Genomic DNA, 19,630 nt, shown 5'->3' with positions numbered 1-19,630 from the left:
CATGCAGCTCTTACATTGGTTTTGGGAATTTATCAATACTTTTCAAGTGCAGGACCACTTTTCTGTATGCTACATTGTATATATATACATATTAATATACTGAATTGTATTAATAAGATGTCCTTATGTCAAAGTGTTGGAATAAATGTTAAATATTTAACTGCAAAGTAGTAATGCGTGTGTGATACCTTTTGAAATTGATTTGATGTCCCTACCAAAAAAAATCCACCAGTAGCCACTGTAAGCAGCCCACTGCTCCTAAATTGCTATGGTTAAATGCAGAGACCAAATTTCATGTATGCATGTAAAAAGTATGTAATATGACAAAATACAAGTTTATTTCTTCTTTTCTTCTGTTTCTTAAGTAGTTGGCTCTTGGACAACTCTTCTGGTAATTATTTTCACTCCTCTGTCGTGGCAGGCTCCTAGTCGTGACAGGTTTATGGTGAAATTATGTTTTTCCCACTTCTGGATTATGGCCCCAAGTGGTCACTGAAACATTCGGAAGTTTAGAAATCTTTCTGTAACCAATGCACCTGTATGTTTGTAACAGTAAGATTGAATCCAATAGAACATCTGGAAAGATCAGAGTTCATAGAAGAGACCCACGAAAGCTTCAAGATTTGAAGACTGTGTGTAAGAATGGTCCGAAATCACACCTGAGCAATACATGAGACTAGTTTCTCATAGGAGGCATCTTGAACCAACAAAGACTTTTGTACCAAGTATTAACTACATTTCAGTAAGCGTGTTCAGTACTTTTTCCCTGTGTCATTCCATTTTATTACACGTAACTTAATTTCGGAACGTTTTTGTTTGGTTTTCTTTGTATGTATGGATTAATTGGGTTGTTCCCGACATCTGGTGAAAATGTCCTATCAATAGCACCTTTAGAAATATAGTTACTGAGAGAAATGGTGATGTGTTCAATACTTATTTTACCGGCTGTATATGTCAATGTAGCGTATTTTTTTATATTGAAGTATTGATGCTTTAACAGTTTTGAGTAAATCTGTGTAATACCTTCACCACTGTTAGCATGCTAATATTGTGCTAACTAGCACTAACCACAAAGAACAGCAGAGGCTAATGAGAATGTCATTATTTGTGCAGGTAAAGTAGTGAACAAATTGAAATGTTGACCATAGGAAAAGTCAAGGGGTGACCAACAAAAGAGAAATTCATCCAGAGCAGAATTTTTCCTGTCAATCCAATAAATAGTTTGTGATGTTAGAAGAAAAGTCACTAAGGGAACACATAATCATGGAGGATTATGTGTTGTTGAAACATTTCGGTGGGCCGACCAATCGACAGAGCAGCCAACCTTTTCATACACGAGTGGAGTGAATATCAAAAAGACGAGAAACCCTCCTCAGTTCACATTTTTATTAGGAAAATCATTTTGCAGATTTAATTATTATTATTATCATCTATATATATATATGTGTGTTATTTTTCAGTTATTCAGAGGATGCATCAGCACAGTATATCTTAACAGGAAGACTATTGCTAGAATAAATATCTATACATCATAATAAGTTAAATAAATAAAAAAAAAGTCCCAACAGAGAAAAATATAAACCAATAGAATAATTTACAGAAAACAATAAGTGCGTATTAAAAGAATTACAAATATTTGCAAAACCAAAGCCGTAAATTCTGCTGAGGGATTCATTTAAAGAATACAAAGATGATTCACAGTTTGTGTCCTTGTTCTCATGCTGGCTGGAACACCAATAGGGACCATGCAGGAATGAAGGGCCAGAGAGACAGGATAGTACCAAACTACGTTACCCACCGAGTCTGAATGCCCCACGTTACGTTGCCCAAAAACAGCTCGTGAGGATCTGAGTGGATCGGACAAGATGAAAATGGGGTGAGCCGGAGAGGTCAACGCAGTCCGTTTTTTCCACTCATCCTCCGACACTGATTTCCTTCAGATCTTCGGCCTCAACAGTAATGTAAACGGCCCTCGTTGGTAGGAATGAGTTGATGGGACATATCTAAGTTATTAGAAAACCACAACCTTTCCTGTGTTTTTAAGTTTCACCGACTGCCCTTCGTTTAAGTGTCATAGGGTTGTGTTCCCATCCTTCTATGGAAGAACACATGTGCACCACACTCCCTCTGCTTTACACCAACGTGCTCTTAGTTAAAGGAACATGACCAGTAAAGTACCCAAATATACCTTGAACAAGGGGAACTTCACCTGGCCCGAATCAAAAATGTTCGGACAAGTGCTGCCAATGTATTTCCTACTGAGATCCAAAGTGTTCAATATTAAACAAATTAAAATTACATTATTGAACTAAAAACTGTGAAATATTCTCCAAAAAAATATTTATAATTATTGAATATTATGTGAACCTTCTTTTCACAATAGCATCATTTAACTGCATGCAGGATTTTTTTAAATTTAATTCAGCCATGTGATTGGCTTCTGTTTTGGTCTGATTGAGCAGACAGAGAATCACATAATCACATTCAGTTATGAAAAGTGCTGTTAGAAAATGAAAATATTAATTGGGAAAATAATAACTGTGAAATTGACATTAAAAAAAGAAAGAAAATGATCTGCAGTAAGCTCATATTGTGAAACTGGATGGAGTTGTATAATAACGAGCTGAATTTTAAACATCCATCGCAATATTTCAGAATTTCATATCTTACTTAATGAATCTAATATTGGTCACTTTGGGCTTCCGTAGATTTTCCCTCTTTTCATGTCAATTAGCTGTTTATCTTGCAGAGAAATTCATAGGACACTTAAAAAAAGAAGAAAAAGAAACGCCCAAAGTTTTAACAACTTCATGACAGCTGGTGAAGTTGACATAAAGTCACCAAGCAGCTCTCCTCTGAAGGAAACTCTCTGAATTGGGCACCTTGACATCTTCCCACCACAGCATCCATTCTTTCCTCTGCACACTCTCCTTTCTCATCTCTGAAATATTATGTCCTCTGAACACTATTTACAACTATCTACATTCAGATGTGATTAACCTTCCGTCTGTTTTAGTGCAACCGACTTACACAACACCAAGAAAATAATAATAAAAAAGAAAGTCTGAGGGATGAATGTGAAGGAAACTCAAGATTTCAGGGGGTGGACAGCTGATTTATGGAGGAGTAGTGCCGACAGTGGAGCCTGTACAACACCGCAGAGCAGAAAAAAAAGACAGTGAGAGAATCTGGTTTCACTGACAAGGCCTGTGTGAATGTAATATGCATTTATAAGTATGAGTGTGCGTGTAGCTATGAGCATACAGTTTGTCTATTTGTATTATAAAATGCTTGTGTCTATGTGTGTTGTTGTCGTAAGAGTGTTAAAGCAGTGCGGGATGACTTGTTCAAAAGGTGGTACAGCACACAAACATGCATGCACACACACACACACACACACACACACACACACACACTAATGCAGGCCAGAGTGAAGGGATGCAAATAGGTGGCTGATTGCGCACACACATGGATGCGCTCACGCACAGACACGGACGGCAGCAGCGAGTTCGCTTCATTGACAAACGCGATGAGACGAGCCATGGGAGGATGGGGGCAGAGGTGTCTGTCCCAATTCATGGCGGCATTTAACTCACACAGCCCGAAAACACACTTCCCCCATGCACGCCTCCTCACATGCAAGCGCATTTGAATCCTATTACAGCCTAGTTAGTTAATGCACTCCATATTGTTCACACTATTTCTATTAATAGTGCAGCCTCTCGCTCAAAGCTTGTTGTCCATGCTGCTCCTGCACGCTGTCTCATTGTTTTTTCTCCTCCTCCCCTGCTGTATCATATTCCGAGCAGGAACATGAACAACGACAGCCTCCTGTAGACGTCAGCAGAACAACAGATTGCACAAACATGTGCTCGCGAGCTGGCCTTTACGTGAAGCAAAGCAGACGCGTCAAGCTCATATTCATGAAGCATGTGCACCTCCGCTGCCGGTAGCTACATCAGCTACATCGGATCAGAGCTGGCTGATAGTTATACAGAGAGCTCTTGTTTTTCTAGCAGTTTAACCTCTAGAAGGAGACAGATCACTCCATCCTTCTGGCGTCTAAAAGACAAACAGTGTCAGATACAACTTGTTTAAAAAAAAACTGAAATATGAAATGATGAAAAAGAAATAAGATCAGCGAGTACGAGTGAGCATCCCTGCAATCTAACAGGTAAAGGGTACATTTTACAATGCTAATCTTTGAGTTTAACAGGATCTCACGTAGGTGCAAAGTACAACACATCGATATCAACGGATTCATTCAGCTTTCAAAATTAAAAAAATTAAAAAAGAAAAGGTAAGAGCCATGGAGTGGAACCTTTAGTTACATATTCACATTTTGCTAGTATTATCTGATCGATAGATTTGAAGCGTGGATGTGTCAAATACAATATATCATGAGCATCATTATTAAGCTGTATATTACAGTACATAGCAACATTGAACCTCCTAACATTCCCTGGTTACAAAGGACTTATTCCTAGAAAGACAGCGGGTACAGTTTTTCTTTACATGGGTAACATCTTACTTGAAGCTCTTATAAACATGTCATTCAACTACTATTTGCTTTATTTACAATAACTACACTGTTTGAAATAGTTGGAGTAATGCAGAAGGGACATTTTACATGATGCTTATGAATGAGGCATTGCTGATTATTAAGTAAGTATTCAAGTAAAATGTCACCCTAAAGTGCCCAGATGTTGATTCTGCTGCACACAAAGACAGAGGAGGAGACGGGAGGAGACACAGTTGCTGTGCTTTTTTTTGTGTTTTTCCCAAAGAGATGGGTACACAGTTAAAAAGGGGCATCATCTTTGGGTTTAGCAGTACAGGAGCAAATTATCCTCCACGCAAATTGTTGTTAAAACCGCCTGAGAGATGGAGAAAAGTAGACGAATAATCTGACCATCCCTCTTCGTCCCACACAACCTACAATTCTGTGGGTCACACATCTCATGACCCTGTTGTGCAGCAGAACCACAGCCTTATTGTGCCATGTACCGGATGATGATAACACTTTACATCTATATTGAGAAGCTACCGGTGATCGTGATTGCGATTATTTATTCCATGTTTAGGCCTGGGGGGGAATACATGTTGAAGATGAAAATCGGACAAAGAAGACAAACAAGGAAAAGATACGATAAAAGAAGAAGAAAAAACAAAAATCAATGTACAAATAGATATGTTGGTAAAAAAGTATTGTGCTTTTGGCTGTCCAGTGTAGACTGTGTAGACTACAGGTGTATGCATGCACTTTGGACACACAGTGGAGCTATTTAATGGCTCCAGGAGGATATTCTATATTATGTGGAGATTATTAAAAGTTAACGTAGGCAAAAACATGACAAATTACAGTTGTGTGCGTGTGTGCATGTGTGCGTTTATGATATAAAGTGCAATGTGAGGGCATTGAGGCTGAGTGAGCCCTGTTTGTCTTCATGTAATCAGTCAACAGTGTTACTCATTTTTTTTACACTTGCATGAATGCATTTGTGCGCATGCTGTGTGTGTGTGTGTGTATGTGTGTGTGTGTGTGTGTGTGACCCATTCTGTTTCCTGCTTGCCGACGCCTGCATGAGCGTACATGCAAGGTAATGTGACCAAACCAACCAAAGAGAAAACAGAATTTGGTGATTTAGGTCGGACTGAATGATCTACATGGTGCAATTTTACATCCATCCCTTTTTAATTTTTTCTCTGTGTGCTTTTTGTTTAAGGAGGGCTTCTTTTTTTACTGTGACACGACTTTAAAGAGCATCATAAAGCAAACAAGCGAGACAGAAAGGCAAAATAAGAGAAACCTTCACATTGAAAGTGCCAAAGCAAATGCACGTTCTTGACCCGAAGAATCATCCCTTTCGTCTCACCAGCTTGGCAATTATTATCCGAGTGTATGATCCTCAAGGCAGACTTGTATTCCTGTGTCCAGCTTCTTTTCATCTAGAGTAATCCTACACTATGAGAGTTTTAAAAGGAGTGTGCGTCGTATCAGTAGTGTGTGTGCAAACCCTGCCGCTGGATGTTTCTCCGCTTCAGAAGAGGACGTTTATCAGGTGAGTTTTTACCACGATGACAGCTCGATGGAGGTTAATTACAGCCTTTTTATCTTTCTGAAGTGGGAGAATAGGAGGAGATGAGAAGACTACGCTGAAATGCTTCAAACTTTACCCTATTCTCGTGACTAGTGTATTGGTTTGGGGCGGTGCTTGTGCAGACAATATGAAATATATTGAAATATCCTATGTTTATGCACATCGGAGGCCTCGGGAGTGGCTCTGGGATGCAGCTGCGCGGCATGTTCTGCTGCTGATTTATGGTCCTTCACGCTAGCAGCCTCAAAACCTTTGGGTTCTGCGCCTTCTAGCGTGACGGACACCTCCGTCTCTTCAAATAGTGTTTCTACCAGATGAGTGGGCTTGACTAACATTGCCGGCTCTGTTACATATACATTACGTTTCTCTACATTTGTTATAGTATGGTGGGGACGAGGGTGCTGGAATGACGAGGCAGCTAAGCAGGGAGGGAAGGGTTGGATGTAGAAGTGAGACAGGACACCAAATGTTTCATGTAGATCAGAAAACGGTGGTATTCATTGCAGTCCAGGGTCTTGATGAGCTCCTCAGCCAGGTTTTGTGGCACTGTGATGTTGCAAAAGTCCAGCTACTTCCGACTACGGCTGACGTCCACAGTAATTCTTCTGCAACGCTCTCTTCTTGATTTTAATCATCTGCCTCTCAACATTCTGACCCCCCAGCTCTCCATTTAGCAGAATGCACATGGACGTACGATTCTTAACTAAAATCCTGTAAGTTTTCAAAATAATTGCTGAGTTGTGTTCATGAATGCACCAGTCAAACGGAGGAGGATGCGGATGATGAGATTCCTGCTTCCTTTCAGACATTTTGCTCCTCCAATCCCTCGTCTTCCTTATTTTGCTTTTCTCTGTATCCCTCCCCTTGCCTCTCAACCTCCACCTCCCCTCTCCTCCCCTCCTGGATTTACATTACGCTGCACTTGCCCTTCAGTCTCTCGGCGCGGGACTGCTTCCCTGAGCGCTTGCCGTCGATGTTGAGGCTCATGTTCCTCTTCTTGTCCAGGTTCAGGAGCTCCTGGAAGAGCTCGGTTACGTTGTGGTTGGTCTTGGCCGACGTCTCCATGAAGGCGCACTTCCACTGGTTCGCCTGGGCCTCCCCGTCCTTGGTCTCCACCTCCCGCAGGGTCTCGTCGCTCTTGTTGCCCACGAGCATGATGGGGATGGCCTCTACGTTGCCCTTTATAGCCAAGACCTGCGGAGGAGAAGGCGAACAAGAGATTATTAAACACCCAAAATGTTTTTATTTGGTGGTAATCTTGACATCCAAAGAGAAAATATGCCCACATTTCTATTACACATTATTTCATTGTATTTATCCTTGTTTTATTATAATTTTTTGATGATTGTTTGATTTTTTGTAACGCATGTTGTATCGCATTTGTATCGCACACAAATAAAGTTGATTATTATTATTTATAAACTGAAAAAACAGCTGTAAATTAGCCTTTTAACAAGTCATCAAAGTAAAAGATTTATCCTGTATTTCCATTCTCTATTTAGTTATAATACGTGCAAGGTTTACAACACACCCTCATGTACAGTCAACCCAGCCATACACACATACACCCACACAATCGCTCCCCACCTGTTGGTAAATGGGTTTGAGCTCCTCCAGGGACTGTTTGCTCGTGATGGAGTAGACAAGGATGAAGGCGTGGCCTTTAGAGATGGACAGGCGCTGCATGGCTGGAAACTGGTGGCTCCCCGTGGTGTCGGTGATCTGGAGGGTGCACACGCTCTTATCGCAGCTGATCACCTGGCGGTAGGTGTCCTCCACCGTGGGGATGTAGGTGTCCCTGAAGGTGCCCTTCACGAAGCGCAGCACCAGGGAGCTCTTCCCTACTCCCCCTGCCCCGAACACCACCACACGATAGTCGTTGCTCTGCTCCGGCATTCTGCCCCCGTCAGGCTTAAGACAGTGTTACACCTATGATGTCGGGGGTTTGGGACATAGGGGTGGGGATGGGGAAAGCAGGATGAGAAGGGAGAGGGGGGAAGGACAGGATCATTTTAGCAAAGAGGAATTCTAGCAAATCAGCAGATCACAAAGCAGATGGAGGAACAGGAAGGGACTCGACCTGAGGCCAGCGGGTGTGAAAGCACTCTAACTGTCTTCGTGGTCTGACTGTGAGCCAGACTACGAATTAGAGAGGATGAGGTTGGTGAGGCTCCAAGTGTTTCACCTGACGCAGACATTTCCCCCAATCAATACTGTTCACAGAGTCACAGTTTCTCAGTTTCAACCCCCAAAACATTCCAGCTTTCCCCTCATTGAGCAACTGAAGCAAAGCCCGGAAGAGACAGCGAGTGCTGGGAGCATCGGAGAAAAACAACAACATGAACTCATGTATAACACAACGGCTTTGAAAGTGAGTTGAATCAACAACCCGCGAACACAACAACAGAACATTATTAGCGTCACAAAAGGACACATGACTGCTGCATTGGATGCATTTGTGCGCATGCTGTGTGTGTGTGTGTGTGTGTGTGTGTGTGTGTGTGTGTGTGTGAACCAGTGAAAATGTTAACTAAAATCAATTAAAGCTGCTCTCATCAATATGTTCATACTAATCATTTATCAAATAACTATGTATATATGGAAAGATATTGCGTCTAGTGAGACATAAGCAGAATTACCACAAACTTACCACAGACTCTGCAGTACTGTGCAGCTCTCAGAGCCTTTAGGCGTCTTTCAGCTCATTGTTATGGTGTTACAGCCCGGTACTTCACTGTTTTTGGTCCAGTCTCTGGGCTTTCATGGCCTTGTTTCTGGCAGCAGCATGCAGGCAGGCAGCTGCTTCCAGAAAAAAAAGAGCATTTAGCCGCTATAGGAGTTAATAGAGAACCAAAAGAAAGCTCAAATAAGAATAAATATTGGAATTGAATTTACCATTTGGACATAAACACGACTCAAAATGAATGATGATGTAACTGTTTTCTAACCAGTTCGGTATATAAGCGTAAACGGCCGGTGTGAAGGATTCGGGGGACTCTAGCGATGAGGTAGCAGATTACTCCGAGTGTGTCTGAGAACACAATGCAAACTGCCCTCGATGTGTCAGGTCTGGGTTAAAAACATGGTGGCGGGCTCTATGAAGAAGAACCTAAATAAACGGCTCATTCAAAGATAACAAAAAACAAAACAACACTTATTTTCAGTTGATTATACACTAAAGAAGCATTATTTTTTTACATGAAATTATGTTTTTTTTGCCAAAGAAAATCACGTAATGCTTGTTTCAGGTGAGCCAGTTAGAAACCAGTTGTGATTTAAAAGATCTGCTGTGCACACATTTTGTTATACCTGAAAGATATCACTTCCAGAAATTTTGGAAAAGCCACAATTAAACATTACAAATTAAACTAAAACTCTCCATTGTGTGCAGTCAGGCTGTACAATATTACACCATCAAGTAACAAGAATATACAGATGAAACCAAAGAATTCCAACGCTGCAATAAACCTGATTTGCAGTTTGTCTGTGTGTTTTATTCAGTCGATCATTACAATACAATATTATTCTATATAATATACAAAACAGAAAGACTGAAAAGGTATAGGTAGAAGCAAAAATGCTTATATTCCTATCCTAAATTATTATTATCAATTAAATCAATAAATAATTCAAAATACAGAAAAAATAATATATATATATATATATATATATATATATATATATATATATATATATATATATATACATACATACATTTCATTCACACTTGTAACCCTCAAAAATTGTTTTATAAATAATCCTTTTGAAAACCAAAAATGAGTTGACCATTCTTACAGTACATTCATTTTAGCGTTGTTCCATAACTGAACTCCTACAATAGATATACATCTTCTTTTAATCCCGTTTTTTTAGCCTTTTGTACAGTAAACTTACAAACATCTCAAATCATATTTACACTCATGTATTGAAAACAACCTTTGTACACAGTCTGGCAGTGACTTTGTTTTAGCTCTAACAAATCATTAAATTTCATAGCATGAGATCTGAAAAACAATGGATTTGTGTGCTATAGTAGCCAGCATTATTCATGATGCATATCGCTCATTTTTGTAACAAGACTGTTTAATTCACAAAGGTTTTATAGGTTGACCCCCACACACCATAAGACAAATATGGAAGTATAAGTGAGCAATACATGATATAAAAAGCCTTAGAAGTTAGTGCTTCTCTACATTTATACAGTATTGCTATTGACTTGGACATTTTACCATTTATATATTCAATATGTTGTCTCCATGTTACTTGATGATCAATCACAACCCTGAGGAATTTTGTCTCAAAAACTCTTTCAATTTTATCATCACAGAATTATAATTCAATATCCCCCTCTAATTCCATTTGATTTCCAAAAACCATGAATTTTGTTTTCTTTTTATTAAAAGATAGTGTATTGACATCGAACCAAGATTTGATCATTTCTAGCTCCTTTTCAATAACAAACAAAAGTTCCTTCAATCGTTTTCCTGAACAAAATAAGTTAGTATCGTCAGCAAAAATGACACATTTTAATAATTTAGTAACATTACAAATATCGTTAATATAAAGTATAAAAAGTATTGGACCAATCACGGATCCCTGTGGTAGTCCACAGGTGACCTTCCTAAATCCTGACAGCATGTCATTAACTTGCACACACTGCTATTTTCCAAGTAGCTTTTCAACCAAGATTGAGCTATCCCTCTTATCTCATACTTGTCTAATTTTCTCAACAATTTATAACGCTGCACATTGAAGGACTCAACAAATCTCCACTCTCGATGGTACACCTGCATGCCACTCATGCATATGCATCCGAGCAGCGCCTTCACACCTAATCTATTACTCTCTTTGTGAGTGTGTGTCTGCTGAGCATCTGTGCACCAGAACACAACGTATCTGCTGCATTATTTATCGGCTGTGGTTCCAAACTTGCTTTAAGGTTCCATAATAAGAAACTCATTCAGTTGTGATCATGTGCGGCTCTCTAAGCTCCCGCTGTAATGAAACAGTAAATTGACATCAATACTAGATGGAATAAGTGGATTTCTGTCATGCTTGCACTGCTGGAATCCACTATTGATGGCCGGGCCTCTGTAATTGCATTGCCCGGTTCTAGATAATATCAGTCAAGGGGTTCAAAATAAATAGGGATTCAGGGAGTGCCTCAAGAGTTTTATAGTCAATCTATAGCTGCAAGTCTGGGTGACACAGAAACGTTTTTTATTTTCATTTTTATCTGTGCTGCACACACAGCCACAGTTTAATTTGCAGATGAGCCTCTGTCCTCTGCTCAGAAGCTGCAGACTGGGAAGAAACTCTTGATAGTGAAGGATGCTGTCAAACATGTGTCTAAATGTTGCCTGTCAACAAGATGTTCCAGTGTGACTAAAGCTGCAGATTCTGAGATAAATGTGTAAACCTGCAATAACTGATTTGATATAACTGATTTGATTTGGTGAACTTGTTAGCAAACAGTTGCTAATTAGTTCTATCCACCTGATAAGTGCACAATCTTCTCGAAGCTTAAAGCAGTTATAATCAATAACTTTCACACTGATGTATCACATGACAATGTAAAAACAACGCCTCTCTAGGTGATCTGCCGCAGTGCTCGGCTTTACGAAGCGGCCCACTTAGTTAATTTTTTTTGGTTCAACTCTAAAGCTTTTGGGATGAGCAGGCAGCTGTTTACAGCGCAAGCTCTGATAAACCCACTGTGCACTACCTGGTCAGCACCAAACCACAGAAAGACAACGATAGAGAACAAAGTGGAGCATTTAACAGCTATGGAGCCAAATATTTTCCACATGAGTCAGTGGAGAGCAAGAACAGAACTAAAAAGGAGGGTGACTGCAGGTGAACACACACATAATAATAATGATTATCACTAAAGAGCTGCTGAATTTGTAATTTATGTGCCCCGAAAATAAATTAATGAAAGTTGAGAGAAGTTGCAGAGATCTGGAAACACGGCAACATTGCTCCAATGGAGTCAGACAGGGCGGGAAACCGGAGTGGTCACGTGATCAGACCAGGCTGCTAAAAAACAGCTTAAAGTTTAGCCAGATGCTCTCAGCCTCTTTATTTTGAGCTTAAGCTAAACGTGAAACTTCGTAAATGGCTAAAACAATCTCAGGTCAGAGTTGACCCAATAAGTCTGTGAAGGTTTATACAACTCACCTTCTTTTCCTCTTCCAAATGTATCTGCTATTTCTTAGCAGCTTGTGTTCCCAGATCTAAGCAAGTTGGTGAGTGCAGTGTTATTTGTAGAGATAAAAAAAGATTCTATTATATTGATCATTTTACAGTTTACAGAGAGGTATCACAAACATGCTAATTCAACAAAGCCAAATATCTAAAATAAGAATGGACTGATAGGATTTCTGTGTCTTAAAGCTGTGGGTGCTCTTCACACTGACATGCTTGCAAATATTCCTTATATTTGTCTGTCTCTGCATTTTGAAACTGTTTCTCTGCTCCCCTCTCTCCTCCGTCTCCTGCTCGCTACCTCTCCAGGCCTCCACGCCGTTTGATCAATAAACCCGGGCCGCCGCTGTGGTTATGATCGATGGGGCTTGTCTGTCTGGGTCCCGTCTGTCTGTCATCCTTTTTTTTCAGCTCCACAACAACGATGCCCGCTCATCAAAACCTTCTTCCGCTCCCTCCTGTCTTTCACCTGAACTAAAATTAGGTGTCTCCCTCCTTCTGTCAGCAGCTATAACTGCACACACAGGTGCCACCTCTCTGTGACACGCACACACACATTAAAGCACACACGCACACACGCATGCACCCACATACACAGCTCCTTCAAAATTTGTCCTTGACACCAGGCCTCTGAGATTGACGACACTCCTCCAAAACAAAGCTGTCTCTCTCCCTTTTCCCCTCGTCTTGTTTTATTTGAAATGAGAGGACTGCAGTTTCTTAATGAATTAATGGTACACTATGAATGCCTATTTGGCAGTGCAGCCACATTCCATTAGCAAATAGCTTTGGCACCGACCAACCGGTTCTCCTCTCCCCTCAGTCAGAAAACATCCCTCCTCCAGTCATTTATTTCCACAGAGCAAGCAAGGAAATGCCACCTTTAGCCAAAGATATGCACATAATTTCCCTCAAGAGAGCCACTTACAGAGCGGCACAAAAGGAGGCGCATTAACCAACATCAAACACAATTCTGCCATTCGACAGATCAAGAGTGTGATTAAACAGACACCCACAAAGCATCTGGCCTGTGGAGTCTGGTGGAGAAAGCGTTCTAATCAAGCCGCGGATACCGGAATGCTGAGGACACGCGGAGAGCTTCACAGGATCAAAAGATTTTCAGCTCGAGGTTGTCTGAAATTTTCTGGCTACTAGTTTAGAACACACACTCACAAACAGTCTACCCAGCCATCCACACACACACACACACACACACACACACACACACACACACACACACACACACACACACGACATACACAGTCTGAATCCTGCAGAAAAGTTGCTTCAGCTGCCAGACTGTCAGCTGGACGTGTGTGTGTATGTGTGTGTAGTCAAGCAAAAAGATTCCCTGTTCCCTGTGCACGCATCAGCGCAAGTGTTTTGATTGTGTCTGTCTGTCTGTCTGTCTGTCTGTGTGTGTGTGTGTGTGTGTGTGTGTGTATGTGTGTGTGTGTGTGTGTGTGTGTGTGTGTGTGTGTGTGTGTGTGTGTGTGTGTGTGTGTGTGTGTGTGCTACAAGAGGAATGAATCTGCAATTTTAGCAAGAGCAGTTTAAAGAGTCAGGCTTTTTCATTAGGTAAGAGCAGGCGGTGGAGGTTGAATTTATACATTTAAATACAGTCTCAGACGTTCGCACCTGCTAACAGAACACACACGAATGAAAAAGCTCACGTGTTCTTATTTTAAAATCTTTGATAAGCTGTTGGAGTAAACGTAAGAATTACAAATGTGAAAAAGTTTATCCGTATAAAAAAAAAGAAAGGATAAGCCGACACATTTTCCTGCACGATGACAGTTATAGAGTTTTAGACATTTTGGGAAATACTCCATTAGGTCTTAAATGTCATTTGGTAAATCCTTGGCAACCTTACTGCAGAAAGTCACTGCATGCGGACAAAAAAGGATATAATCCTCCCAAAACCAAGCACAAATTGTTATAATTAAATAAATGTGCTGAAACATTGGATGGCATCACCCCCCGGTGGCCATTAGAAGGAATGTAAGTTTAAGGCACTTCCGCATTGGCCCCTTGCGATGAAAAAAAAAAAAGAAGAAAAAAAAAAATATATATATATATATTGTCAAAAAACATTATGTACCACATAATTTAAATAAGAAATATACCGTGTTGACGCGCTAAATGTGTGTGGGAGACCGTAAGCCCCTGTTAACAACCACTTAAAACCAGTTAAATGTGACCAAATATAATATATCGCCGTTCATCATCACTGAGGAAAGCCCCGCCCCTCTCGGGGCGCCGGCCAAATGGAAGCTATGGAAGCCAGCAAACATTTCAGGGGCGTTACGGCGAGGACAGCTTCTCATTGGCGGATGAAACGAGAATCCTCGGGCGCACAAAAGTGCACCCCCAGCCAATGACATCGTTTCTTATTGCAACGTGGTTGGACTATTCGTCGAATCAGAGACCTTTATCATTCCCTCACAGCCCATACAGCTCCCACGTCATCAAGACACACAAAACATTGTTTTTTGTCAACTCTGATTGTTGGCTTTTGTCTGTAGTATGAAGCCTGTTTGTAGTAGATATTTCCCCACATCTTATCTGTCTCTCTCTATATATTTATCTGTAGGTTTGTGACACCATACTTGGACACACCAGGAACGCTTTGCCTTCAAAGACCACCTCACCAGTGCCACCTTACTGCAGGGTCCCCAGTTTAAATGTCTTTACAAGTAGTGGGGCCTACTCTGTCAAACACCCAATGTAAAATGTGATGTCTCTCTTTCTGAATCTATTCTGCTCTAAACCTCTTTCATGTGAGGGTGTGGGCACCTCTTTTATTCTGTAAACCTCTGAAACCCAACCCAATGTTTCTTAAACCATTCTGCTCTGAACCTCTCATGCCCAAAGTTACAGTTTGTTGATAGTTGTTATTGGACAGTGTTGAGTACTGTTTTCTTGAAATAAAGCTTTGTTTTTTAGAATATACTACTAGAATATATCTACTCAAAACCTCTTTTCTTCTCATTGTGGAGTGCTATTTAAACCGTGCCGCCCAACTGCGCCCCCCCCCCCAAAAAAAAATTCACCAGCCGCCACTGATTAAAACCTATCATTCAATAACTATAAAGCCAGGTTATGTGTGTGTGAGAGAATATACATGTTACAATACCTTTGGGTAATGCTTGAGGTGTTTGAAGGCCGTGTGTGAGACTAAGGGGGCGGGTTTGCCTCTCATCAGTATCAATCTATACTGTGATTGAGCATACACACCACCATGTGCATGGAGTATGTGCCTTAGACTGTCCAGGAGATTGCAGCACTGTGGTCTTGGCTTAGTAGCTAATCATTGAGCTTAACCTCCTCTGTACTGCCAGCCTACTCTGCATTGACCCAATTACCAGGACTTAAGATGCCAGCGGCCTTCCTATAAGACTACATGCAGCTCCGGATGGAGCCCTCCGATACTCCAAGAACATCCCTTTGACTCAGCATGCTCTGACGGTAACACTGTGGCATCGGGAACATCAGCAGAGCCAGACACACAAAACAATGCGGGTAACATTTATCAGTCTTGATACTCATGTCGTCACATATAATTTGGACCAGAAGGTTTTGCTGCATAAGATCTGTCTATCAAGCAGAGAACAGGCTACGGGAATTTCCCCCTCAGCACTATTTTTGCAAATTCACCGGTGAGCTGTGCAAAATGTAGGCTTTCCCTGGATGATTCACAACTCCAAAAGTTGTATTACTTTTACCAGAATGATAGTGGGTTTAGACCAAACGCTCTACATTTAGCATTTTTGGAGGGTGAACGTTTGTATCCTTAATCCCTTATTTGGCACTACCCATAGTTCATGTAATAAAAGTGAGGTTTTATATCACATAAAATGCTCCTTGAGCAGCTACTGCATCAGAAAGACAACAGAAGGGCAACTGGTGTGTCTGCTTAGAGTGCAACCAAATGAAGAAAAAGAGAAATGCAGAACATAATTAGTATAAAAATATGGGGATTATAACTCGAGGTAAAAAAAATGGTTGCAGACATTTCTTAGGTGACTTATTTATTGACACTAGTCTTGTCTGTGACGTTTCTAGATCAGTATGTATTCACTTTGTCGGCACAGTCCTGGTGCAAGAGAAAGGTGAACATTTGGCTTGAGCACTTCATCCTTCACCCCCACGTCATAAAACAAGGGGGTTGAATTTCAAACTAGTTGCAATTATTAATTGCAAATCCATAATGAATGTAGCTCACTGGTGCACAGAGTGAACCAAACAGTCATGTCTTCCTAAAGCTAAATGAGATTGATTCCTGAGCTGTAATCAAACCCTGCGACCATAATCACGCTGATTCTGTGCAGCAGCTTTTTTGCAATGCGGTCATGTAATTAGTCTTTGAGTGTGTACTAGTACTGAGTATTAGCTTGACCTGGGGAACCATGGGCTGCTCCGTCTGGCCTCTCCTTAAGACTCCACTAATACCACAGTCTGGCACTCTGGGAAACACAGAGGCCAGCTGCATATTAACACCGGAATCGAGCCAGGAAAGGGAAAAATAAATCCAGCTTCCGGCACTAGCAATACAGCAATCATGTCTGTTTTCAAGTCTGCGTGATACATTCAGATTAACTTTTTCAAGAAAGCCTTAGAAGCTATGGAGGCCACCGACCTGACGGAAGCACTAATTGCAGACTGCTGGAGCGTGTTGCCTGCCTGCATGTGACAGATGGTGATACTGACAAGGGTTGGTACTTTTGGATTGACTCCACTGGTTTCTACTGACGACGTCAACCAAGCACCGCTGTTTTTATTAATAATACCACTTGATCCACATCTGATAACAACGTAGATACCGAGGGAATCCTGCTGCATACTGCTTGTGATGCTCCCTGTGAAGAAACCTATAGACTATAGGAGAAAACTGATCTCAAACCGCAAAATACTTTCAATTTTCTCTCAGTTCTTTAAACAGATTTGAAGGTGGATGGTGCCGATATTAAATGAATGGCTGACATTTGGAAATAAATGTCAAATAAAACATGGGACCGTTAATGGACCAGAGCAGCCACTCCTGGCCTTCTATTAGTTATGCACAATCCGGCCATAATGCCATGTTTAATGAAGACTGTATAGACCTTTTAAATGAGCTGGTGCCGTCAGAACAACTAAAACACTTTGGCATTGATCTGTTCTCGTATTAAAGCAGACGTTATGCAGTATACAGTTATATATAGCTCTGGAGTGCTCAACAGTGATGGTGCACTAGACGTGTGCTGTCAAAGCAACAGACGGACTTAAACATCATGAGGAGACGGCATTTAACTATAACCTAAAAAATGTATGCTATGACTATTATCCACCCTTAAAAGGTCACAAGCGGGCTGTTACTCATTAAGGTTTAGGGATGTGTAATATCATAACGCAACAACCTGTGTAAATTCACATGTTTTAACTCATTGACAAATGGCAGCCATCCAAAAAACAACTACTTTTCTTTTTAGAAAATGCATTTGGTTGGTAAATTACTTTTAACAAGATAAATACCAATATCACTCCCCCAAATAATACCAATAATTAATGTGTTTTTTTTATTCACTGAAGCCTCAAAACTTCTCTGAAAGCTGCTTTTATGTGTGTGGAGCTGCCCGTCTCCAGACATGAACATCTGTCCCCATCAACATTTGGATGGGAGAGATTCAATCATCAGCATCCATGCTCATCTCCAACATCATCAGAAACATCAGCAAACCAGCATCGCCTCCTCTCTCTCTCTCTCTCTCTCTCTCCCTCTCTCTGTGTGTGTTGTTCTTTGTTACCATGTATTGAGTCATCTCTTTGTCCTGCTTGAGCAGCAGAAGTGTTCTCATGCAATCGTTCTGTGGCCATTCACGCTTACACTTATCTCCCTTGGATGCTATAGCACAGTCTGCATCTCTATGCTGCTCCCAACCACACACTTTAAAGCTTAATCACAGGATTTACGCTCATGCATCTCCTCTCTTCTCTCTTGCAAATCCTGCAACCCCCTCTCTCCCCCCTCTCTCCCCCCCCTCTCAACCTCCTCTCCCCCCCCCCCCCCCCCACACACACACACACACACACACATGCAGAAGGCCTACATGATGCTCCTTTTGTATTTCATGATGCTTCTCGTCATGAGACCCACAACAAGCGGCACATCAGGCATAGAGGGAGAGACATGATCCAGATGGAGGATTAACCATGGCATTTGCCACTGAAATCTGGCTTGATGCGTCACGTTGGCGTCATCATTAGTGCATATAGTCTATATGTCTATATACGATGCACGTCAACATATAGACTATATGCATTGTGGCCTATAGCCGAGACGTCTGTAGTCAGGAAGGGGTGGCAGGAGAAGGATTTGCCGTCCATCCGCAGATTGGTGCGCAACGCCATTACAGAGCAACCTACTCTGCTCGGTTCATTCATAAATACCAGAGGATCGCCATCTCGCAACGGTGCCATCATTTCGCAGTCGCAGCAACCCCCCCTCCCCCCCCCCCCCCCCCCCCCCCCCCTTCACACCAAAGCAATATCATAATCCCAACACCCTCACATATCTGCCCTCTCTTCCTCTCCCTCTCCTCTGCTGACTGCCAATATGGCTGTGCGGGCATAGGCTGCACACAATTCCCACGACCGAGGTTATGTTATTTAAGACAACAACCAAAAAAAAACGTATACATAAAGAGAATGAGACGCGATGTCCCAGCAGCAGCAGCAGCAGCAGGGATCGTGTGCGCTCCACAGACCGCCAGGCAGCAGGACCGCGGTTACGCCACTGAATACCAACATCTAAGCCCCGCGCGAGATGCGGGCACGAGCAGCAACGTCTCCATACCTGGTCGTGAACTGCAGCTCCGCGTCAGGCTCGTCCTTGGGTTAGACGGATATAAGACACACGCCAAAAGCGTCTTAAAGCATTTTACACGGTTCATGTAGAGCTCATGTCGTCCGATTTCCACCACCACCACAGCAGACTCTCTCTCTCTCTCTCTCTCTCTCTCTCTCTCTCTCTCTCTCTCTCTCTCTCTCTCTCTCTCTCTCTCTCTCTCTCTCTCGCTCTCTCAGATAGGACGTGGGAGGTGCTATGCCCTCTCCCTTTTCTGTCCACACTTTTTTCATTCTGTTTCCTATTGGTTGGATGCTATATCAAGGGGGTAGTTTCATTCATCATATGTGAAGTCAGTTTGGAAAGCTTTTAATCTTATAAAAAAGAAAATCACATCTCTTGTTGTCTTATTCGGGATCAGCACTTCGGACAGCGACCTCGTTGTTTCAGCACCACGAGGCAGGGATACAGAAACCCCCACATAATTGCTTCTATA

General features: G+C 41.6%; 1 protein-coding gene across 1 annotated transcript; it reads right to left on the bottom strand.

Annotated features, from left to right (window-relative positions):
• Nucleotides 1–7,007: 7,007 nt before the first annotated feature.
• diras1b (DIRAS family, GTP-binding RAS-like 1b) lies at nt 7,008–19,259 on the bottom strand (the record flags this gene model as incomplete). Its single annotated transcript, XM_079220771.1, has 3 exons — nt 19,144–19,259; nt 7,689–8,030; nt 7,008–7,295 (listed from the first exon to the last, which is right to left on the bottom strand). The coding sequence occupies exons 2-3, from the start codon at nt 7,995–7,997 to the stop codon at nt 7,008–7,010; spliced, it is 597 nt and encodes a 198-aa protein (XP_079076897.1). The 5' UTR covers nt 7,998–8,030; nt 19,144–19,259.
• Nucleotides 19,260–19,630: the final 371 nt, after the last annotated feature.

The sequence above is a fragment of the Taurulus bubalis genome (genome assembly GCF_910589615.1).
Source record: "Taurulus bubalis genome assembly, chromosome: 1".
NCBI lineage: Eukaryota > Metazoa > Chordata > Actinopteri > Perciformes > Cottidae > Taurulus > Taurulus bubalis.
This window is presented reverse-complemented; position numbering and strand designations above follow the sequence as displayed.